The 25,841-nt window shown below is 39.9% G+C and overlaps 1 protein-coding gene across 5 annotated transcripts in view; it reads left to right on the forward strand.

Moving 5' to 3' along the window:
- Positions 1 to 25,841, forward strand: part of stxbp5a (syntaxin binding protein 5a (tomosyn)) — a 99,672-nt gene that overhangs the window by 53,469 nt on the left and 20,362 nt on the right. For all 5 annotated transcript variants that reach the window (XM_031321846.2, XM_031321848.2, XM_031321845.2 and 2 more), the window contains exons 6-13: positions 7,197 to 7,260; positions 8,060 to 8,143; positions 17,951 to 18,074; positions 20,062 to 20,140; positions 20,773 to 20,927; positions 22,869 to 22,941; positions 23,188 to 23,335; positions 25,699 to 25,766. In XM_031321846.2, the coding sequence (XP_031177706.1) occupies positions 7,197 to 7,260; positions 8,060 to 8,143; positions 17,951 to 18,074; positions 20,062 to 20,140; positions 20,773 to 20,927; positions 22,869 to 22,941; positions 23,188 to 23,335; positions 25,699 to 25,766 (795 nt within the window). The remainder of the gene's footprint in view (positions 1 to 7,196; positions 7,261 to 8,059; positions 8,144 to 17,950; positions 18,075 to 20,061; positions 20,141 to 20,772; positions 20,928 to 22,868; positions 22,942 to 23,187; positions 23,336 to 25,698; positions 25,767 to 25,841) is intronic.

The following is a 25,841-nucleotide window of genomic DNA, read 5'->3' on the forward strand; positions in this document are numbered from 1 at the left end:
TCCCATGGCATGAAAATTTCACTTTATGAGGTTTTTTAACATTAATATGCGTTCCCCCAGCCTGCCTATGGTCCCCCAGTGGCTAGAAATGGTGATAGGTGTAAACCGAGCCCTGGGTATCCTGCTCTGCCTTTGAGAAAATGAAAGCTCAGATGGGCCGATCTGGAATCTTGCTCCTTATGAGGTCATAAGGAGCAAGGTTACCTCCCCTTTCTCTGCTTTGCCCGCCCAGAGAATTTGGCCCACCCATGAGAGAGAGACATCATGGCTTTCAAACGAGCAAAGTGGCAGTTGGTCAAGGCCACACCCCTACTCTCCACCTTGCCCCCCCCTCTCTCCTCCTCAATAGCATTTAAAGCTACAGACACAGAAATGGCACATACTAAGGAAAGCTCATTGTGGGACTGGCTCTAGTGGCTGTAATTCTGCACCAAGGCTGAATTTCGGGAAAGAGACTTCAGATACAGTATTAGGGGACCACTAAGGCCTATATAAAAGCATCCAAAGAGCACCATGTCATGGGACCTTTAATACAAATCTCTGGAATGTAAGAAATAGTTGCTTGATTAAAAAAATACTCTTTGTTACATTTGTTTATAAAAATATCTGCTGCAGGTACAGCAAGTGAATAATAATTTAACCAACATAGCCTATAATTATTGAAATAATGGACTCATTCACCCGTTCGCACATATACACACTCAGCATGTAATTGGGAGCAATTTGAGGTTAAGAATCTTCATCATGTGGAAATGTGGATGAGAGAGCTGGAAATCAAACACCCAAACTGCCAAAGTGGCCTTTTTTATTATTATTCAGAAAATCTTAAATTATGTTTTAGAATATATTTTCTGGTTTGATGACAAATCCTTTTACATCAACCATAACCTCTGGTGGGACATTGCTAAAAGGTAGATTAGTCCTTTCCAAAATGTTGGAGTTTGTATCAGAATTATATTAGAATTAGTAATAGAACCTTATGCCACTTTCACATAAAACAAAAGGTCACACATCCTCAATATCCCCTTCTCCACATCACAGATTGCAGAAGTGATAAACATTACAGCAAATGTGCCATATTGCTAGTCCAAGATAATACAAATCTAAATTTCCATTTATATTTGCAATAATATAATGACAGTGACAGTGTTTAAATAGTTATATAGCAATATTCTGGGACCATAATAACCTGCATTACCTGATATGTACTGTATACCTTTCCAAATCACCTCTATTTCCTCAACCTACCCTAAACCAAAACTAATTGCACTCATCATCAAATCATCCATCTATCTCTGCTCTGCAGCTTTGTTAAGCCACAACACTTTCATTGACATGTTGTTTCCATCCAAAGTCTAGCCCTGCACAATTAGTTTGAGGGAATGAGCTTTCCATATCTTTTGGTTCAGGCCTCAATTGCTCACACAGCCATTCTGTAGGATGCTCTTGAAGATGGCGGCAGTGCCAGGAATCGATTCCCAGATTTGTTACAGATGCTCTCAGTTTGCATATCTGTTTGAGTGTATGTCTGTGGTTTGCTTTGATGCAGATCAGAGAGGTGTGAGGTGATTCTCTCGTTCTCACTCCTTGTGTCTCTCTGCCAGCTGTGGGGTTGGTAGGCTTGCCGTCCACAAAAGCTTCTGTACCTCTCCCATTGTTCTCTTCTGATGCTGTCATCAGAAGAAGAAAGCGCTTGATCTAAATTAACTGGAAATATTGCTGTCATGATTGGTTGAGAGACAGAAAATGTAATCCAGAAAATTCATTTATCAAGCAAAAATGCCAAATGCCACTGCTTTTCTCCGTTTTATATTATCACAAATCAACTATCTTAAGGTTTTGTAATGTTAGTTGGACAAAATAAGCATTTTGAAGATTGTCACCTTGGGTTTATGGAATCTGTGCTAGACCTTTTCCACAATTTTGAAGATAATTTTATGGACTGAGCGTAATGTTGTTGGCCTTATTTTCACTGTCATAATCCGGCCCTACTACATACCATTCTATTGAAAGCATCATTAAAGATTTTATGTTAAGCCCTGCCCGCTACCCCTCTGTTCTATTGTGAATACTGTAATGAGGCTAGAATATGGTGTGTACTGGGGTCATCATCACTCGGGCCCTGCTATTTGGAGACAAGCTGCAGTAGCTGTGCCAGTGGCCCCAGGCCTGGCCAGGGCTAGTGCTCTGTGTATTTGTATGACTCAAACCTCTGTTCCCAAGCTATTGTACTCGACAGACTATTAGATAAACACATATCCTACAGTACATAACTAAATGCATGGCGTTATAGTTCAGTCAGTGCTATAGGCATTAAGGACATTGCCCTTAAGTCTACTTGTGAATCTGTGTGTGTTCACATGATGCATAATTTTACGTTTGCACTATATGCAAGGCTGTTTATATATTTGTACCTGGCAGCGTCTGTGTGCATTTGATTTAATTCAGCTAGATGGTCATTGGGTACAGAGAGCCGGGGAGAAGTGGGACAGGAGTGGTTAAATGTTTACAGCTTACTATGACACATCGTTCACGTGAACATGTTGGCTTGAGGCATTTTCTGTCCTTTTTCATTTTCTCCCACTCTCCAACTTGGGACCCTGAAGCTACTGTCATTACTTGTTAGAATTGTTCATGCTTCTACGTATGTTCCTGCTTACTGTGATTTTATGCATATGTGAGGTCCTCAGCTGGTACCTCCAGTATCCTAAAAGCCATTTAAAGTGGTTCCAGGACCCCACGCTCCCGGTACAATGACCTTTCCTGGTTAACGCCTGAGGTGGACAATACAAATCACTTTGCTTATTTAAATCTTGTTGTTTAGAAGAGTACAAAGTAGTCACTTCACATCAGTAAGCAATCATGTCACTGCTCAAAAAGCTTCAGTTTTTGCTTGTCTGAACTGCTTTTCAGTTTAATACAAATTTACATTTTTACATTAAATTTATACAAGTTTATATAGGTATATATATTATATATTAATAGATCAGCACACTGAAGATCGATGCCGTACTCATATCTGTCCGTTAAATATGAAGCTAGGTACAGCCAGGATATGCTTAACTTAGAGACAGCAGGAAGGGAAAACAGCCAGCTTGGCTCTATCCAAATCCATATTTTAGGCCTCTAAATCTTAATAATTAACATGTTATTTCTTGTTTGTTTGTCCGCACAAAAACCAAAGTGGAAAAACAACATTCTCCGGAATTATAGGTGAGTCAAAACCATGACCGAGCCATGTCAGCTGTTCTCCTGTTTTCAATCTTAGTGCTCAGCTAAGCTTATCGGCTGCTAGCTGTAGCTTCATATTTAACTTACAGATAAGTGAATATGCTCATTTCCCTAACTATTCATTTAACTGCGACACATCATATAATGTTGTTTTTGTTGCTCTTGCTGTCTTTTAGTAAGCTTTTAGCCAGTAACCAACAAACTGTGTATAAAAGCTGAGCTGACAATGGCACTGTCAGTCAATAGGAAGTTGGGATCTAAGCTACTGTTTTGGTCAGTTTGAGGATTTAGTATTAACGTTTTGTTCATTCATGTACTGAAAACCTTAGTTGTACTCAGTACAGCTGGCCTAGCACTTTATTCTTGAGCATGTTTTTATGCTGGAATAGCCATACACAGAGTGCGATTTTCCGGGGGGAATGCGTGGGATTTCCCCATTTCTGGTCTATATATCCTTGCCTCCGCCGAATTATTTTTATCCCTGTTGTGGACACAATGTATCCCCCCCTCAAAGTGATCAATGCTACTTCACCTATAGACCATATATTATATACCTAAAATAGAAGTAGCCTATTTCAAACTAAGTAAAGTGCTGTAACGTGAACAGTCTAAAGTGCAATAGAATGATAAAATCCGAGCGGCAGTTGCTGGTTGTATTTAGCCGCCAGAGAGCTCCGTCAGAGCTTCATCGTATCAGCGGCAGTTGGTTGATGTTTATTAGCCCCCAATAGGTGACTGGGAGCCGGCTACAGGCACCGCCAGATATCGGTCCTTTCAGGGGCCATGGTAGTAGAGTTGAGAAAATATTGGGCGTCATGCGGCCATGACAGTTAAGTCTAGGCACCAAAACAACTTGTTGCATTTAGGAAAAAGATTGTGGTTTAGATTAAAACACTCACGAAGAACGAACACGTGTTTCCTGGGTGAAAGTATTTTGTTTTCGCTGGGAAGTGAACTCTGCTCCCTGGCTTGAAAGCGCAGCGTTTTATGTAGACATCACATTGTGCTATTTCATTTTGAGATTATTTTCCATTGAATATTGAAGTTCATAAATAAGTGTTTTGGTATGCCTTGCCGAGTGGCACTATCCATGGTATTGGAAGGAGGCTTTAATTCTTGCATGTTTTGTTTTGTTGTGCATGATCAAAAAACATCCCCCCCTCGGTTTTTTTCACCAATCCCACCCTGGCCATACATAGGCTAGCAATCATCATATATGAGCTGTACTTAAGCTATGATGCATTAAGACTTACAGTCTACCAAGGTGACATTAGGCCACATACGGTATGGGCGTGCTGCAAACGGGCTGTTCGAGCCATGTTGCTGTGGAGACACTGTCATGGTGACTGCGCCTGTGCTGCGTCACGGAGTGTCACCCGTGGTGTCACCCGTGGTGTCACCAGATGTTCAGGACTTCACTGTGAATGTGTGTTTCAGTGTACATGTGTGTATGTGTATCTAGTTAAGCCCTTGAATATGTATGCTGAATGAGTACCTGTGCTTTTATTCACACGTTCATCATTTTTCTTTAAATCACTTTTTTTTTGTGTGTATGCGTGTGGGTGTGCCTGCACTGAAGAGATGTTTTCAAATTCAGTGAGGTGTTACCTTTCCTATTGCTTAAACATCCCCCCTGCGTCATCTACACACCCACAGACATTTGCTCTATGGTGCGTGTATATGCACTCAGTTTTGTGTGTGTGCTTGCAACACATACGTAATGGTCCATTTTCTTTAATGTACTGAGGGCATCACTGGGTGGGATGACTATTTGATATACAAAGAAGGATTTGCTGCAGTAAAGGTTTATAACAGATTACTTTTTGTACTGACGCTGCCAAGGGGGCGAACATTTTCAAGATTTTACGATGTACCGAACAAGCGTTATATTTGCCATGAGATATTTTGTTTGACTCTAGTAGTCGTGTGTGTGTGTGTGTGTGTGTGTGTGTGTGTGTGTGTGTGTGTGTTAGAGACAGACATGGAAGACCTTGAATCAGTAGCTGAAGACAAGAATGTGATACCCGTAATTGTGAATGATGCTATGAGAGTAATGGAATGCTAACAGCAAAACAAATAAGCATAGTAATAAATACAGTAGTACTCATGCACACTAAAGCATCTATCTGTATGAGCATGCAAAAGCTATCAGAGGCACAAATGCACATATATACACACATAATCAAATGTTCTTTTCCTCGAAGACCTTTTTTTACTCTGTATGCAAAACGCAGTCATTAGCACACAGGCAGAGATGTGTGTTTACAGGAGCGTGTTGAAGTAGTTAGGCAGGCGTTGTTTGTGTGTGGGTGGGTGGGTTTGTGAATTTGTGGCAGAGTATGGATGATTTTTGGGAGCCTGTCTGCGCTCTGCCCATCCTGCCTCTGTTGCCATGGTGATTCCTTCATCTCCAAACCTGAACATGTATTTGTGGACTTTGTGAATGTACCTGTCAGATTTATTTACTGTATAACAACAGGTTTTAACAAAACATTTGTTAACAGAGTATCACAGGGGACGATGGAGAACATTGCGCATAAAATCAGAAAACAAGAGGAAATAAACCATGTGGGACGGGCGAGCGAAGCTTTTATGCAAAGTGCATTTTGTAATTCAGTGAAAGGGGAATTGTTTGTCATGGATGTAGGTTTTACAAATGGGTGGATGCTAAGATGTGTCTTAATTGTGCCGCTGTGTGCGTGTGTGCGTGTGCGTGTGTGTGTGTGTGTGTGTGTGTGTGTGTGTGTGTGTGTGTGCGTGCTGATGTGGACGACTGAGTGACAGGTAGTGAAGGGGGATTAGATAAATCAACAGCTCCAGCTGCAGCAGAGCTTAGGTAATAAGGCTTCGGCACAAACAGGCTAAATATAGAGACAACTGACTGACTGCCTGCCTGCCCACTAACTGCTACCCTGTAACACACACACACACACACACACACACACACACACACACACTCTGTTGTAGATGCTTCCCTTCTTTGGCCTTTTGTTATAGTGATGCAGAGATGCAGGATAGGAGTTTTAATTAATCATCTGCTTATAGATTTCAATCCAAAACATGTATTACAGTTGGAATATATACAATTTGTATACTTTATATTATCACCAGCATGTCCAGAATGAAGATGAATAAAAAAACTCACAGCCTCCTTTTGCATTACTTACATTTGGTTGCAGCTCCTTCCTTTTCCTCTCCTTGTCAGGCATCCCTGCCCTTGCTCCCTGGTCCTTGGGTTATGTTTCAGGCTCTAACAGTCACTCTTTTTTAGCTGTCACCTTCTCTGGCTTTCCGCAGCCCACATCATCTCTTAAAGGCAGGGAAGGTTAGGTGAATTCTGCAGCCACGTGGCACGCAGAGAGAGGAGATTTGACATAAGGCTGTCTGGAGGGTAAATCACAGACAGGAGGGGGAGAGGAGGGGGCAGCCAAGCATTTTGTGATGTCTCCGCTGACATGCAAATGGTTACACACACACACACACACACACACACACACACACAGGTTTGTGGCACTATCTTTGTGGGGACCCGTCATTGACATAATGCATTCCCGAGCCCCTTACCCTAACCTTGACCATCACAACTAAATGCCTAACCTTAACCCTTACCCTCACCCTAACCATAACCTAATTCTATCCCTAATCCTACAACCAAGTCTTAACCCTCAAACAGCACTTTAAACACACACCCACATACATACACATAGCCATTGGGGACTTCCTGGCCTGACAGAGCCATCCATCACAACCTTAAGTAAGCTTATGTCTTTGAACAGCCTTTTAGAGCCTTGGAGTGATTGGCAGCTCTGTCCTCCCTTGGCGGACCTCTGCCACAGGTTCAAAGACATTTGTTTCCCAACTTAACGCTCCCCATGTTCTATAAGTTTATGACCTTTTTTGATGTCAAAAAGCTTAAAGAGAAAAAAACACTCCCTAAATGTCTCTCTCTTTGTCTCTCTCATAAGGTCCTCCAAGGCTCACCCTGGACCAGTTGTCCACATAAGTGACAACCCCATGGATGAGGGAAAGGTAAAGGACAATACTTTTCTGTCCACACACACAAATGGAAATTCACGCAAGCTTGTAAAAATATACATGCTGATTTAGTAGCCTAATACATGTCATTCTCACTTATATAGCAGTCACACAGAGCAAATCCATAAACAGAATTACATTCCACACCCTCACAAACGGAAAGGTGTTACTTTGGTGACAGTATTTGACGTTGCAGTGAGAATAGACAGTATCTGACTGTATGAAAAGCTTGAGTTGGAGAAGCTGATTTGCTCTTTTTCTATAAACTGGTTAAGCCATTTTTCTCATGCACCACTGTGATTTGCTTAGCTTTTTAAACAATATGAGATAGGTAAGGTGACTGACTGAGAAGACAATGATTACTCAAAACACCCACCATCCACTTTACCGAACTGTGTGTATTTGATCACAAACTGTGCTTCAATACAGCCTCATTGTCCCCAGCACATGACGTAGAGCTTTGTGGGGTAATTCCCACTGTACAGTTAAAATAGGGCTCATTGATCTGCTTTAGTGACACAAATTTAAATTTCTATAAATAAGTCTTCAAAAAGAAACTTACACTTTTTGTTCTAAAATAAAATCTTTTTAGCATTTTCTGTCATCATCTCCTGTGAACCAGGGTGGGCAGGTTTTGAGCCACCACAGTCTGCTGACACCTGACTTCCTTTCATGCTGCGCGAGAATGTCAGATGTATTACTTCTTTTTCCGCCCATCATGGGGTCGTTTCTATCTCCTCTCTGTCATCTCTCCTACCTATCTCACTGACTGCCTGTCGCTCTTCCTCTCCAGCTTATAATTGGATTTGAGGCTGGGATCGTGGTCCTGTGGGATCTGAAATCAAAGAAGGCCGACTATCGCTACACTTACGATGAGGTAGGCAAATCTCCCCTATTTCCTTTCTTCTCTTAACAGCTTACAGTCATTCCTCCCACTTCTTATCTACAGTGCTTCTTTTAATACAAAAACTGGGAATTAAATCACATATTCATGAACTGAACTGTATACTGTGTGTGTGTGTGTGTGTGTGTGTGTGTGTGTGTGTGTGTGTGTGTGTGTGTGTGTGTGTGTGCGTGTGCGTGCGTGTGTGTGTATGTTAGTTTATTCCTAGAACAAACCCAGAATACACACACCATACACAGACACACCTCAGAACGTTACTGTCTTCTTTCATCTTCTGATGATGGTACGAAGAGAGTGCTGACTGGGAAGCAATAGGACTTGTTTCCTGTTTCATCTCAGTATAGATATAGAATGGGGCAGGTCAGTCTGTGTAGGAAATAGCAGCTCTAATGTGCAGTTTAATGAAGAGAAAGATGAGGTTTGGCTTGCCAGAGGAGAGTTTTACAGCCAACTCTAACTGGATTTGTGCTATCCAGCCATGAAAAGAATTAAGATGCTCATTAAAGTAATACCTCAAGAACAACTCATCAACGTCTTAAGACTTTCCGGAACCCTTTTGAGGTGGATCTGGTCAACCTGCCAGTTAAAGATCATCAAAGTGTACCGACTGTAACTTCCTGTTGCCAGTAGGGGGCGCTATGATTATAACTCAATATTGATATGTACATCTCCTCAGGCCAGGACCCCCATAAAGCCTGAGCAGTTTGGGGCAGATTGGACAATGAACAGGCTAGTTACAAACCATTTCCTTTTTTGTGAGGGAACATGGATATTCGCCGCTTTGCCACGCCCACACTGTATGATTAAAAAAAAAAAAACTTCGCAATTTAGCTTTGTGAAGGTCTTTAGATTGTACTGACCAATTTTGAAGTCAAAATGGCTGACTTCCTGTTGGGTTTCGGGTATGGCTCCAAGAGGCTTTTTTGTATGTCCGGATATGAAACAAATGCCTACCAAATTTCATTCCTCTACGTGAAAGTTAAAGGAGGGGGCTTTAACTTTGAAAACTGTAAGGGGGCGCTATCGAGCCAATTTGCCACGCCCAAGCCTGAGACCCATATCAGATCGCAATTTTCACCAAGTCTGACATGCGTACTAATGTGGTTTTAAGTAGCCCAAGCACCTCAGAAATACTCTCAAAGACAAAGAAGAAACATTTGAAGAGCAATAGGGCCTTCGCTAACTGACGTTGTTGGTGCTCGGGCCCTAATAAGCAGATTTCCCAAAAAGTGAAACTTTTTGTTTAACATTAGTTGTTTTTCTATAAAATATGAAGCTATCATTGTAAAATAATCTCTTTGGCTTATGCTGCAGTCACAACTGAAGAAGATGTTTTTTTCACATGAGTAGTGCCATTTACAAAGAAGAACAGTTTGTGAAATGCATGTTTTAACAATGTCATGATTTATACAGTAGAGTGCCTTGTGTTCATGTCTCTGGAGTGATGTTGCAAGGTTGCACAGTGATTGCGCTTGCATATTGCATTTGTAAGAAGGGCAACATTTCGTAAAAAGGTCCACTTTTGAAAGCACTGAGTCATGTGGCTTTATTGGCTTCCCCAGAGGCAATAGTGTTTGTCTATAAATAAAAGACGACACTACAATAAAAAAGAGACAGTGTCAGAGCTGCTCAGATCCCCTCTTGACCTGGCATGTGTCACACCTAGACCGTTTCTGTTATCTGTTACCAGATTAGTTTTTATACAAAATCTTATTCCCACTAATGTAGTTACTGTATTTGGATTGTTTTTATGATCTATTATAGATCCATTTACTTCATGTGTTTCTGCTTATATGACTATGAATAGGAGATCTCATTCATAATCTTGTCATTGAGGTTTAATCCGACTGAATGGTTGTGGGCAGACATGCACACACACACACACACACACACACGTTCAGCATGTACATGGTCACACAGTTGTGTCCGTAGTGCTTAGATACAGACCCTAGCCGCCCGTTTAAGATAATGAGATGCTGGTGCTTACCTGATTCGCAGTGCTGTGGTGCTGTAAACACGCTGAGATAACGAGTCACAGAGGACTCCATAGACACAAAAGTGTGAGTGGATTTTGTATGTTTAATCTGTATATTTCTCTCTCTCTCTCTCTCACTCTGTCTCTCTTCTCCTTTGCCCTGTCTCCCTCTCTCAGATAAGCTAATATCCTCCCGCTGCTCCCAGGGTATTACAGTCTCTAGTATTGAATCTCCCAAGGGAGCTCATCTCTTCTCTCCAAACTCCTATAGTTACACCTCTCCAGAGACCAGGGGTTGAGTGGGTGGGGACTGCTCCTCATTTCGCTCACTATGATATACACTGACGAAGAGAAAGAGCCTGCAACAATCAATCGTTCTTTCCTCTCTTTTGGAATGTCTTTGGGTTATTCCCCCTTTTTTTAACAATATCCAGCCCTAATCTTGATATCAGTGTGTTATGATATTCACTTATGTAATCAAAATCACATAATCACATAGTAGATTTTCTTTATTTTTTATCAGAATAGCGAAAAAGTTTTTTTTGTTTTAAACAAAAATCCTACATTTTCAAAAACAAACTGTATATTCCCGAGGAAAATCTCACGCTGTATTTCAAAATCAACTGATATTACTCTTTTATAACTGTGTTTACATTTAAATGCCATATCCAACATCCAGATGGTTGCTATGGAAACTTAAGTCTAATTTAAGGCGAAGCTATGTTTGATGTTTTGCATTGCTTAGCTCGTTTCTGCCATTAAACATATATTTAACATTAATTATAAGCCCTGATATTGCCTGGATTAGTTGGCACAATTGGAATTGTTTGACATAATCATGAACGTGTGCAAACTCTAGCTCTGCTGCTGACAATACCGTAGGGTGAAATAAGTTTTTCCAGCTATTAAATCCGTTGCAAACTATAGCTTGCTGCTGTGCGCTCTTTTTCCTTCTATTTGCTTTCATTCAAACACTATTTGCCTAGAAGCTTGCCGCCAAGTATCAAAGTTGTCGACTGAAATGAACAAGGAAGCTTTTCCTCTTCTCCATTTCAACAGCAGACCATGCAGTGATGGATTCAGACTTTAGAATAAGCACGTCTTAAAGAATATTTTAGTTTTGACTAAAATGCGTGGGTGTTTAAACAGGTGATAGTCAGTCTATGGTCTTGGATTTCGAAAGGGTAGAGATAAATGTTTATTGTGAGTAATGTCGGCTCCTGTCTTCTTGGCACATTTGTAACAATTCTTGCACACTTTCTTACACAACGTCAGCAAGTAGTGCACATAAGGGAAAACATAAAATGTTTTTTACTTGAATGAAGGCAGCTTTTGTTAGTTATACATGCTGTCAAACTGCAGATATGTCAGCAAATCTGAACTTGAACCTTGCCCCCAGACAACAATAAAGATTCCGGCGGAGTTCAGACAAACAGCAGAGGCGATAAAACTTTTGTTTTTACAAGCTTTGAAAGAGCTGAGAGAGCACACCTTCCACTCTGGGTCTATCAGTGGATTGTCTATTATTAGCTGTGGATCAGCAGTATGGGTTCCCAGTGAGTGCTAGCAAGAGAGCATCAGTCACTCTGACCCAGCTCCACTCTGCTCCGTCTGACTCAACACCTTGGTCTGAGTCCGGCACTGATGAATGGCCGATATCACAGCCAAATCGGACTTTCTACTTCCCTCCTTCCCCTCCTCTTTGTCTCCTGGTGGCCAACATTTTTTCTTATATCACAACTCAATCTCAAGCATTTTTCTTTAACTACATTTCTTTCTGTAATGTGTTTTTTTTTTTTATTTCCCTCCCTAATGGTTTTAGTATTTCTCTTTTTCTTTTTATATCATTTTGACTCTGGGTCTGTTGTACGTTGCCTCATTGTTCCTGCCTTTACTTTCTCTTCATCTCTTTTTCTCAATATCTCTTTTTTTCTCTGTCATATCATGGAAAGGGACCAGCAGTTTTTTGCCCAAAAGCCCAGTAACTTTCTTACAGAAATTGTTGTCGTGACTGTGATAACCAGTTTTTGTGTACACAAATACAAACCGCAACATCGTGTGTTGAAAAAAACACAGAAAACTGTGGGCAAAATGTTACAGCTACAGTTCTCAGAGTGACTATTAAAGGCCAACAATAACACAGTAAAAGTGCACTTATTCCCACAACTACTAAGCATTAATTACTTAATTTCCAAGCAATACAAAAGTTTCCTCTGTGGAGGAATTTGTGTTATTAATATATTTTAACACCAAAATTCATAAGCAACCTTGAATACTAGCTGCAGGTTCAGTCAGATTTAAAACAAGTTTTTTTAAACAAATGAGTAGCGCTTTAAAAAAATAAAATAAATTACAACGGGTGAGGTTGTCCATATAGGACAATACATTGCCAGAAAGAAGTTCCTGAGGTATTCTTTTTGATGGACAGCTTAGCTGACTCTATTTGATATGTCCGCATGCAGTAAATCTCTCCCATCTGGTTGTCTGAGAAGATTAAAAGTAAATGCTACAAATTATTGGAAAACTCTATCTGACACAAGTCTGTCTTCATTAAGAAGTATTTTCTTTCCCCCTAAGACCTGTTGAGAATACAGACAGATAACTTTAGTATTCATTGCTGATGGGTCATTTGGCAAGTCTGGTGCAGCATCCATTAGATGGATATACTGTATATCACTCTTTATATGATGGTCAGTCTCTGTGGGGCTCTATCCATCAGGATGTTTCTCTTCATACTGACCTTGTTAAGAAAAAGTAAAAAAAAAACTGTTCTTGCCAGACTTTTGTTGATTTATTGTCCTAATGTGATTCTTAAGTGTGATTCTTAAAGCTGTAGTACAAACGTCCGTTACATTCAAGCCATTGCCAAATGACGCAATCACCGAAGGTTTGCGTCATGTGGATGCGCCGACAGTGTTTTTGTCAATACTTAGAATTCTTCATACGACGCACTATAGCTTTATCAAAAATAAAGATGTTGAAGAGGCTATTGTGAGTTTTTAACCATCAACTCTGTTGGTCCAATGCTTCGGTCCAGAGTGACATTTCTCAACCATTATTGGATGGATTGGATAGATGAAGAGAATGATGGCCCTATCTTGCACCCGGCACAGCGTGGCGCAAAACCCGACGCAAGTGTCTTTGCTATTTTAAGACCGTCCAGCGCCCACGTCGTTTAAATAGCAAATGCATCTGCGCCCATCTTTGCACCCATGGGCGTGCTGGTCTTACAGGGAGGTGTGTTCAGGTGAATTCTTGGCGTATTGCTATCTTCAGGCAGCGGGAAGTGACAAAAACCTGGTCTAAAGTCAATAGCGCAGCATTTCATTGTTATTTTAACAGCGCATTACTAAAATGCACCTAGGCTTATGCACAGCGCGCGCACACTATGCTTGTTACACACACACAGGGAAGCGCAGCAGCACACAAACATGTAAAAAATTACAAATAAAAATATTACGGTTCAAATCCGCCATCATAATAGCAATGCGCCAAGGTACAAACGCGCCTGGCTTTTAAAGGGAATGGGAGATGACACTCGATTGGTTTATTGCATGAAATGAATGAAGACACTAAGTACAACCCTTTTGAACCATGCGCCTGGCGCACGGACCCTTTTTCCCCCATCAAACTAGCAAAAGTGGATTTGGACACGCCCTAAACTTGTGCCATGCGCTTCATGCCGTGCGCTTAGATCGTTAAAATAGGGCCCTAATTCTTAACCTTTAAGCCAAAGGCAGAGCCTAAAATAGTCTGGGCTTAGGCCAGACCTACGGGGGTCTGGGGGAGATTTTTTTGCCTATTTATCTTATAAAGCCATTTAATAATAATAATAATGATAATAATAATAATAATAATAATAATAATAATAATAATAATAATAATTATAGAATGCCTAAAATGTGTACATCATTTGTGGAAAAAATATTTGATGAAAACATGATAGAAAGCTTTTGCTAATTAGCGCTAAACACATAGTACAGCTGAGGCTGATGGAATGGCATTTATTTTGTGGGTATTTAGTCATAAACAAGTATTGGATAAATACATCTTTGATCTGATTATAATGTTAGATTAAAAGTCAAGTGATCATTAAAGTTATTACAGTCAGACCAGCATTACCATCCCGAGAGCCATGACGCTAGCCTGGCTAAAAATTCTTGAAAACTTACGTCCAAGTTCATTGCAAGGGTCTAAAACAAGCAGTTTATTTCTAATTCAGGCGGATTTAAGAGTAAATGACTTTTCATCTAGCCCCACTAACAATGTCAAATTTCTCTAACACTTTTTGACAATATACCTAAAAAAAACAAAGTCTCTGTTGTACTTTGAGAGTCCAGTAATAATAACAGCATTTTTAATTTGGCTCTAATCATAACTGATGATGGTGCTTAATCTTTTTTTAATATATAAAAAGTCTTCATTTGTAAATAGAAGCTTACACAGGCTTGTTTCAGGGCTTACATAATAAGCACAACACAGAAACAGAATGGATTTCACGTTCCAAAACAAAACGGATTTCTCTATGGAAATAGCTGTTGACATACTTGCCCCCCAAATGCTTGTTTTTTAGATTACGTCTTTTTTGGTTGAATGTTTTTCTACTTGAGCTGAATTACCATTGCAGTGAGAGCCCCTGTGTGTGTAGTATGTGTGTGTGGCACTTCAGGGCCAAGCTGTCTTTGTGTCCCAGTGAGACAGCTCTGGCAAAAGCTTCTCTAATTAGAACTGTGATATGCATGTTTATGTGTAGGTCTATTTTCCTTTGCCAATCTCAATTTGTGTGTTTGTTTTCATCTTTGCCGTGAATTAGTGTTTGTGTTAGGTGTGTGTGTGTGTGTGTGTGTGTGTGTGTGTGTGTGTGTGTGTGTGGGGAACACACTTGCTTGTGTGTGTGTGTGACTCTAATAAGTGTTGACTGAATTCTCTCATTCCCCGAAGACCAATCTGTGAAAACTGACCTAATGTAATAAATCATAAAATTAGTCTTTTTAATTAGTATTGTTTGATATGATGAGTACCATGTGTGCCAATTAGCCTACTCAATTTCTAATTAAGCACAATGCATTGTTCCGTATTGGGACTGTCACAACTAACCAAGACAAATTTCCCACGATGTGGGATAATAAAGTTAATCTTGAATCTTGAACAATACACCGATAGATTTCCAGAATTCAGTCTCTGTCAAAGCATCTCTGTAGGGTGATTGAGAGCGAGTGAAATAAGTTTGAGCATTTTCCTGAATATCTGCAGATCATATCCTTCATCTGGGCTGCAGTCAACATAAAGAAAAAACACCTTAGACCCTCCCCCACTGGTATCCAAACACATTAATATCTGATCTTTATTGAAACTTTATTTATCCATAGATAAAATGTGAACAAGACCTTTTAATGACTCCCAATGCTGGGTCCCAGATAACCAGGGATATGCTTTATACTGTCTAGTTATGCAGTATAGGATAATACACCTCAGTTCCAGAGTGTAGAATGCTAAATATTTTACAGAATCTAAAAATGTGTTGACACTGTGTTCAGCACACCTGGTGCAACTACATCCACACCACCTGGCAGTGCACACCTGTGAATCATTTCTGGCAACAAATCATTGACAAATTGCATCCCACCTGTCCCTGTCAGTCTGCCTACCAGGACTCCCATCCGCCAACAGCTTAGATAAGACACCTAAGCCATGACTCATTACGACTCTAATTATTTCTGAGGAAACAATCCTCATGAACCGAAAATCAGTAAACTCCATAACTAAAAAATACTTGAAAAGAGAACTTTAGTCATGTTTCATTTATGCGTCTTTGTGGGAGTGAGAGGGAATGAGTCATTAACTGTGTAATGAGCTAATGTGAGTTGTGCGTCTATGCAGCATGATGTCACATAGCTCTGTCTCATCAAGTTCACGGTGACCTGAGTCTTATTGAGAAAACCAGGATAGTGAGACCTTTGGAAATCCTCAAGGCTATGCATTCAAAAACACCCACGTCAGGAGGTTCTCCACAGTATCACATTATTGGTTTCATCTTTGTGAGTGTAAGGAAAAGCAGAATAAATCTTGTAAAGCAAGATCCATGTGTCATGGGTTACATACTTTATCAGCAAGCAATAAATGGAGTTCATTACCCCTCAAAACATATACAAATATGACACAATTCACTCTAGGAAAGATACGATTAGATTTGTTGTGGTGAGCATATGACCGGTGTGCCACGAGCTGACATTGGTTCCCCACAGCGTCTCATTTTGCCTTTTTCTGAAAAACTCAGCACATTCTGTGAGCCTGACACGCAGCACCATTTATGACTAATGACACACCGAAGGCAAAATTGATACACACCTAAATAAATAGCAGCTTCAATTGGAAGATATTGACTTAACCTGACCGTGTGCTCGCTCACATCGGCATTGACAGCCAGGTAATCATTCTGGTCAGATGAGCGATGCGAGGCAAGGAGACAAGGACAACTATTGGCAAGTTCACACTTAAACAAAAAGTGGAGCTTTAGCTTGAATATTAAAGAGTGCAAGGTGGAAAAAAATGTAGAAGCATGACAAAGAAGCACATTTGTTAAGAAAAGGTTTTACCTAATACTAACCATCATGTCAGAGAATATGTCCAATCATTGTCTCTGAAAGAATATTTCCTCTGACAAAGCACTGGGCTCGTGGCGCGACATATTACTGATGCTGCAGGTATCCTGGTAAGAACATGCCCCTGGGCGAAAATTAATGTGACAAGCGTCATGAAACTGCTCTGGGAGCTTCACACAGATTTGGTGCGTCTTTGTCGTATTTACTTAATGTCCTAACGTTTCACTGAGTTAAATTATGAACTATAAAAAGGGCATCAATAAGCAGGGTTGCCCTTTACTATCATACTTTGGGCAAGATGTGTTTTTGTTTTCAATGATTGCTTGTCAGTAGATAAATTATTGTGAGCTGGGATTACAACAGCAACAAGACGTTAAGATGACGGAGAAGATAAGAGGACAGAGTGGGCCCTATCTCTCTAACTCTTTCCTGTCACTCCATATTCTTCTCTATATCTCTTATCTTTTCTCTGATTCAATTTCTCCATTTGGTTCTTTTATTTTTTTCACCTTTGTCGTGGCGTTAAAGGCCTAACGCAAAGGTAAGTAGTATATAATGTAGATATTAGAATTGGGATTACTTTCATTTCCTCTTTTAAACTTGCAATTGTTTTATAACTTCCTTGCTTACTTTTTAAATACACATTACTGACAGACTTTTTTTTCTTTTACCCTCTCTGCTTCTTCTTTGCTTTTTGGGTTTAACAGACAGACTAACTAAATACTTTTATCTTAAATCCACGACTCCAAATGACACCAGATGAACCTGAATGCACCAGAACAACTGTGTTTCAACTATTGACCTTTTTTTCCTTCTGTGAATTTGTGTCTTTATGAAATAGAATTGTTAAAATGGTTGCCACGGTACTAAAACCTTACTCCTGGCGATCCTGAATAAAATGACCAACCCATTTCCAGCTTTTCTCCACATTCAGCAAATGGGTCATATAAAAGCTTCTTCTAATATATGCATTTATGCCGCAAGAAATGTTCTGAAGTCAGGGGCCGTACCCTTTTATCTCACTTTCACCATCTGTTGAAGAGTGTATAATCCAGAGTCAGGGGCGTTTAACCCACATATGAACACTGTACCGTTTACCGTATGGCTGCCACAATACAACCAACTTGTAGGGAGATGGTGGCACATGATGTTTCATCCTGCTGAACCACTGACCCCGCCTGCTTCCTGCATGTCGTTTCCTAGGCGATCCACTCAGTTGCCTGGCATCACGAGGGCAAGCAGTTCATTTGCAGTCACTCAGATGGAACTCTGACCATATGGAACATCAGAGGCCAGGGCAAGCCCATACAGACAATCACCCCACATGGTAAGGAGGTGGAAACACACACAAATACAAACACACACTCACACACAGTGTCTGAAATCACTCCCTAACTCACTCATATACTACTCTCTATAGAATAGATACTCTGTAGTGTTCACATATAGTGTTCCATTGTGGCAATTTTGGGACCAGGAGGATATTTTTCACTATTCTATAGTCCACTATTGGTATATAGTAAACGGGGAGTGATTTCAGCCACAGCCAGATGCATGTCGGACCTCATTCCAACATACTCAAAATATGTTGGAATTCAACAATTCTGGTAGATTACATATCATGAGGATCTAATTTTAACTTTACACTTAACTATATAAGGTTAGGTAATTATTAATAACCCCCATACTTGAGCTTATTCATAATATAAGCAATTTAATCCCTCAACAATAGTAGTGCATTTGTCTTGTTTTGCGCAACATATCTGTGCCTTGAGAAAAAAACAAAATCTTTCAAAAATGATTTCAAAACTTTTCAAAAATAAAAACATGCAGATAAAACATTGTTTGAAGACATCCCAAGCCAAAAAATATGTTTGGCAAATATATCTTTTACCCTAGAAACTTTGATTTGAACTTTTATTTACTGCTCTTTTTTTTTTAATTTTTTTTTTTTTATAAATATCCTTTTTGCTATGTTTGCAGTGTTTCTTATTTCTTGCATCTGTATTTTTACGTGTATTTTTCATCAATTGTGAAGCACATTGTATGGTATCTTTTTCTATGATGTGCTAAATAAATACAGTTTTTTTATTATTATATTATTATTGTCATACCCTGAGACAAACTGATTCTTCTTACAAATACTTGTGGTCGTCAAACCTTATGTAAGATAGGCCACATGGAGATAAAAGCATCCATTTCCTTACATAAAAAAAACAGATTTTGCCTAGTCTGATTACTTTTAAGGTCTTATAGTAGAGTTTTAGAGTACAAGTTTTACAATACATGATACCAGTGCCTTCAGCCACCTCTGTCTCTATACTCCTCAAATCCAGAGGCTCCTGCACATGGCTCCCTCATCGTTTCCCCATTTCAGTCAAGAGGATTACTGTATTGTCAGTTCAATTATGTTCTGCCTCTGTTTGCTTTACTTTGTGTGCATACATTAATGCTGGTGCTCTGTTTATTTCCTGTAGAAAAGCAAGTCTGCTCTTTTGAAGATGCATTTTAATCCATACAGTACTCCTCTGTCTCCCCACACACCTACTCACCCCACAGAGCACTCTGACAACTCACCCAGATGAAGGGCCTGGAAGAACTAGACAGTGTGTGAGTGCAACAAATGGACAGAGAGAGTCAGAAAGAGGAACAAAGAAAGAAATTAAATGAAAAGGGAAAACGTCTAACCAGTTTCTCAAGCTGGTTTTGTGTGTCGGGGATTGCAGAACCACCACACAGGCTTTTTAATTAGTTGTTTCTCCCACTGCTGCATACATAATTAGTTTACTATTTAATGGACAATTATGCAAATTCCTTTGACAGGTTTAAGTAAGGCGTATAAGTCCTCTTTTAATTGTCTTTTTAGATATCTGTTATTTAGATGTAGTTATTCAAAGCAGTTCTTTATTATACAGACCTGCTTTGTATAACCTCCCTTAGGGCTCACTGTGACTCTTCAGTTATAGTTCAGATATATATTCAGCCACTTATTGTGCATTCTGATACAAAAATATGCACACCTGTGATGGATGTGCAAATTTGCCTGCACACAGAGCAACCTTGAGGTTTGAATAGATGGATTCTGTAAATCATCCACGGTCGTCACACCTTCTTTACATGTCTCTACCCCTGCATTTGTCTTTATCCTCTCTGATGAATAGCCTTTTGTTATTGTCTGGCTACTGTTCAGAGCTGCAATTTAAGTGCAGCTTCTGGGGAGAAAAAATATGAGATGACAGGACAAACAAGAGAGGAGAGGAAGTGAAGAGAGATGAACTGGCCAACTAAAGTAAATTTTGTTTGTTCTATTTTAGGAAAACAGCCCAAGGACGGGAAGAAGCCAGAGCCTTGCAAACCCATTCTCAAAGTGGAGTACAAAACCACTAGAATTGGGTAAGGTATCTCTCTCTCTCTCTCTCTCTCTCTCTCTCTTTCAATTCAAAGGGGCTTTATTGGATTTTTACACACACACACACACACACACACACACACACACACACACACACACACACACACGCATTACATTAGTAATTATACACAGTCAGGCGTAGCTCAAACTTCTGGACCCTGTACACAGGCATCCTGTATGGGCCCTCCCCGCTATTCCCTCTAGTATCTTTGTGGGCCCCTTTCTCACATGAGGGCCCTATATACTCAGTCCCCTTTCCCCCTCTCAGTCTGATGCCCCTGATCACAATAATAGCAAAAGACACATCAAAGTTATTGACGCAGGTTAAAAGCTGTTGCCAAGGCAATGTAAGTAACACATGTGCTTCAGACTAAAAGCTACCCAGAACTCATACATAGTTTTACGTCAATCTTCTGATATTAAAATAATGTGATGAAGAAAACACCACTCCTCTTTGTATCATGGCATAATGTATCAGGGCTGTATTCTCCAATACTTTGTTCAGTTACTACAGTAAAAATGTCTTGAATGGACCAATCAACAACTAGTACTTTTTTGTGGTTGCAGTAAAAATTAGCCAGTAAAATCTTTATACCTATGTGTGTGTACGTTCCAGGGAGCCCTTTATAATCCTGTCTGGTGGTCTGTCCTACGACACGGTGGGCCGGCGGCCTTGTTTGACGGTAATGCACGGGAAAAGTACCGCTGTGCTGGAGATGGACTATCCTATAGTAGACTTCCTTACACTCTGTGAGACACCATACTCTAATGGTGAGTTTGTGTCTATTTTGTGGTAGATGGCTCATAAAGTGTGTGCATGTCTGAGCATTGCATTTGTATGGGAATTGTCATCTTATCCTCCTTTCGTCAGTGCATTAGAATCACACCCGCACACACACCTTTGTATTTTTTTTTTTATTATGTCGGATTGCTTGCCCCTGTGTTAGTGTTTCTGTAATAAATATGAAATTCCCCAAGGGGAAGGATCCTATTCCAGTTTCATTATCTAACACGCCACATTACTTTTTCATTTCATCTCTTTTTTTTGAACACAATAGCCTTCCATCTAAATTAAAATAATATCTTAGTTCCTGTATTGAGGAGTCAACAGCAAAAACAAGTCAAAGTGGAGCTGAATGGTACAGTATAGGATCCTGACTGTATGTAATCCAGTATGTAAACTCTGGTGCAGCGTTATCTGGCACATATACAGCGTCAGAAAGGATTAGTGAGTTATGTAATAATGGCGACTTCTCACTGGCAACCTGATGTCACCACCCGCTGATTTCATATGGTAATGGACATTACTGGGTCTTTGGATTAAACAATACTTGTCTGTCTGGCTGATGATGTGTATGTGCACGCTTACAGTAACTAGCGTTAGTACGTAGAGGAGGTGGATAATCCATGATCATCTGGCTGCAGATGCAGACAAAGTATCGTAACACATACTAGTACAGGCACACAAAGTAGCAGAGAGGTACAGTATGCAGACAGAGACAAAGATTCAGAGGTGAAATACAACTCATAAAAATACATAGTCATTCTGAGTAAATTAGATTAGATCTTAAGCTTGGAGATTCACTTTTGACCTTGGAAATAGCAGCTTCACAAATGCCAAAACGGACAGACATAGAGATACTGTTCAGGGGTTTAAAGTTGCATAATGAGAGAAGAGAAGAAGACAAGAGAAGGTGAACCACTTGTAGACCAGTGCCTGGCAAGTAAAATGAGAAGGACAGTGAGATATGTAGTGGTGACAACAGTTGTCAAGTGTTTTAACCTTGGTAGACTTCTGACAGCCTGAGGCCTTTCAGCTTTAAACAACAGATCTGAATTGTCTCTGTGGTGTGTGATGCTATTTCCAAATCAAACATCCAAAATAGGACGTGTAGCTACTGTCTGCCATTGACCCAGACCAAGCTTTTTAAGGGTGAGAAAGGTAGTTATTTCTCTTAATGTATCATACATTTTGTCAATGTGCACTAAAGCTAAGCATTTAACCCCCTGCTACTTCAGAGGAGGCATTTAGTGGCTAAACATATAAGAAAAAACTGGGCGGCTCTGATGTGATCCATGTGAATCTATGAAAGTAAGGAATTCTTTGCACCCTTTTAATTAATTATTAATGAGCATGAATTTTCTTTGTATTATGTTTGTATTCGCAATTTATCTGTCCTACCTTTTTATTTATTTATGTTATTGCTGGATGTGTGTGCCCCCCTTATTAGTATTTATGACTTTTATAATGCTTTCAGACTGTGACTAGAATCAGAGATATGTGCAAATAGCAGGGTGATCTGTACTGGTTCCAGTGCTGTGCCTTATAAGTTAAATATATATCTGTAGATGGAATCAGTGCATTCATTTTATCAATTCATTCAATACAAAGGTTTAAAATCTATTATAAGGGAGAATCATCTTAAGGTTTTATATGAAATTCTACTCCCAAATCAGACTGATACAAATATTTAACCAGAGCAATATCCCCCACAGACACAAATCACATAGATTAATGAAAATGAAGCGTTAAACATTCCTGCCCTCACATCTTCAGGGCACAGATATGATAATAACATTTGCCATATAAAGTCTGAGAAATTCCTCCCCTGTGATTTTTTAGATTTCAGGGGAGTTCTCTCTCTCTAGGAATTACAACACTACTGAAAGTATGGTGTGATGAATGACTTGTCTCGCTGTTTCTCTGTGCAGATTTTCAGGAACCTTACGCTGTGGTGGTCCTTCTAGAAAAGGATTTAGTGGTGATCGACCTTGCACAAAATGGGTGAGTCTGACTCTTTATTAAATACCTCTTCATCATTTTTTCTTCCTTAAATGTGGGCTAAAATGACACAGTTGGCCTATTATCACTCGTTATCTTCATTATATTTTGCCTCTACATGATATAACTTACTTTCATTAATCTTTTTCTTTAGTATGCATGCAGTGCTGAATGAGATTAATGCACTGATACTTGGTAGGCAGATTAATTGAATTAAGAATGACTTTATCTGTGCCCTCTTGCTAACAGTTACCCTATATTCGAGAACCCCTATCCTCTGACTATCCACGAGTCTCCTGTGACCTGCTGCGAGTACTTTGCTGACTGCCCTGTGGACCTCATACCTGCACTTTACTCTGTTGGCTCGCGGCAGAAACGACAGGGCTACAGCAAGAAGGTAATATATAGGGAAGCTTTATATTGCAACGCTTCATATTGTTATCTGTGATGTCGACCCCCCTCTGGCCCCCCTAACTGTGGCAAATATTTTCATACATTTTAACCCCACCTTTATCCCTAAAGAGGGGCTATTATTTATGTGCGGTGATAAATAAAATGTAGTTTAACACTGAATGAGTATTCTTGTGTTTATTGTTATATGTGTATCGTTAGTCTTTTGTAGAACCAAACCTATGGAGGCTTGGTGGTATGTAACACTTGTGGCTCGTGGCCCCAGCCTGGCCCCTCCATTTGAAATGGTCTAGAACCGCCACTGGTCTTTCTTACTGTTGTGGGAACCTTAATGGAACAATCTTTCACATATAACATAGCATTGGTAAATGTCAGGCTTTGGATAGAGACCCTCAGAATTAAAGAGCAAGGGCCTCTTTCCAGGTTTACAATTTTGCAAGGAAAGGGAGAAATAATTGGTTGGAGAGGAAGTGATATTTGTTTCTTCTCAGTAGATTAGAAGCAATGCAAACAAAAATGACATGCATTTTGAGTTAAGGTGTAAGGCCAACGTAATGTGGTACTAATTATAGGAAAAATGGGAATTTCTTACGAAGAAAAGCACCATTTAAATCCAAGTAAATATTATGCAATACTAATTTATTATTATAATTTTCTGTAGACAAATGTTACACTTTGCATGTTAACCTGTTGTGCACAGACTAAAAGACTCTCTTAGCTACACTGGCAGGTGTACCAACTGAAAAAATCGCTAGTTTTAGCAAATACTAGAAAAGCTAAAGACATTACCATCAGCCTCAGCTGTCTTGTTCCTATAATTAGTACCAAATTACGAAGATATTTCTGGGAAATTATTAGGAAATTACAGAACTGTAAAATAAGCGCTACAGAAATTGCTTACTCTTTGTCATGATTGTTTGCAACCATTTCTTAAAGCTACATTGTGTAAGAATTTCTCCCATCTAGCGGTGAAATTGTATATGACGACCAACTGAATATTACTTTCTAGCCCTTCCTCCTACGGTGGCCGAACCCGAAATTAGATCTCTCCATCGTTTACACGCAGCTGTTCTAGCCACTCCAATATTAACTTTGGTCTTGTTGCTTTGCCTGTCGCGTTGTCGTTTTAATTCTCTTTTCGCTTCACTGGCGAGTAATCTCCCCCTTGCATTCGTCACAGTGCCAATAGGTGTAAGAGGGCGAAATGCGGAGGTATGTCCCTCTTTGGCTAATGTATTTTAAAGATGGAGGCGCTACATGGCTGCCGTCATTCAAGCGAGTCGCTCCTATGTATTCTGAATGATTCTGAATGTCAGATTCTACGCTTACGAGAATACTTTGATTAGTTGGTGGAAGTAATTACACATGAATGAGTACATATTTGTGAAAGAACAAAGGGTGTTTTGCTAAGAATCAACTCAAAAAATTACACAATGTAGGTTTAAGCAGAATCAGACTTCTGTTTAACTTAAAATAAATAAAAACATAATAAATCACCATTACTCCTTCGTGAAGAACACACCTCCCAGCCAGAGGGAGGAATTTTCCTTCATGTCATTCTGGATAGCAGTGTCGTAAAAGAGCTTAATGCCTAAATTAGAAATGTAAATGTTCCACACTACACCCTCTAACCATCTTGCCGCACTCCAAGAACAACAAGGTTACTTAACGAAGGACACATTAATACATACATGCATGTTTTTGCTACAAATTGCATGCATGCAGCATGAGTTAATTTAGTGCTAAAGTATCTTTCTCAATGTTTCTGTGACGCTAAACCGAATATATACTAGTGTCATAATACTTAACGATCATCCTCTCTCTTTGTACACCTCCTTTCTCTTGTCATTCTCATCTCCTATCCCTGTATCATCTAAGACAGAACCCCTACCCCTTCAGCCATTATGTATGCTTATGTTCTTTTCCCTGTCGCCTTGTTCTAGCTTTCTGTCGGAAATGTCAGCATGTACTGACCTAAACTGGCTGCCTGGCTGCTGCTTTTTTCCCTTTTTTTTTGTTAAGCCAAGGCCTAGCTGAGCTGCGGGAGGGCATTCTCACATAAAGATCACCATGAGTCATCATGATAACCTTTGTATGTGTCAACGTGTTCAAAGCCAAACCCCCTGCCAACACACACACACATGCTCTCAGATGGAGACACACACTCATTGAGGTGCATAATGTATAATTGCAAGATGCACTGAGAGAGGTACACAAAGGATCCCTGCCTTTGTTTTCCCATGCACAAGTGTGATTTTATCATGTTTCTATTGACGTGCTGTTTGTTAACATTCTACCTGTGGTCTCTCATTCACTCTAATGTAATGTGTGTGTCTGCTGTCTATCCAGGAATGGCCTATTAATGGCGGAAACTGGGGTCAAGGCACACAGAGCTACCCAGAGATCATCATCACTGGGTAAGACAATACTGATTTCATTAGCATTATCATTATTGTCTTGCTGCAACTCAATTACTTTCACCTCTCCTGCAC

The sequence above is a fragment of the Sander lucioperca genome, chromosome 19 (assembly GCF_008315115.2).
Source record: "Sander lucioperca isolate FBNREF2018 chromosome 19, SLUC_FBN_1.2, whole genome shotgun sequence".
Taxonomy (NCBI): Eukaryota; Metazoa; Chordata; class Actinopteri; order Perciformes; family Percidae; genus Sander; species Sander lucioperca.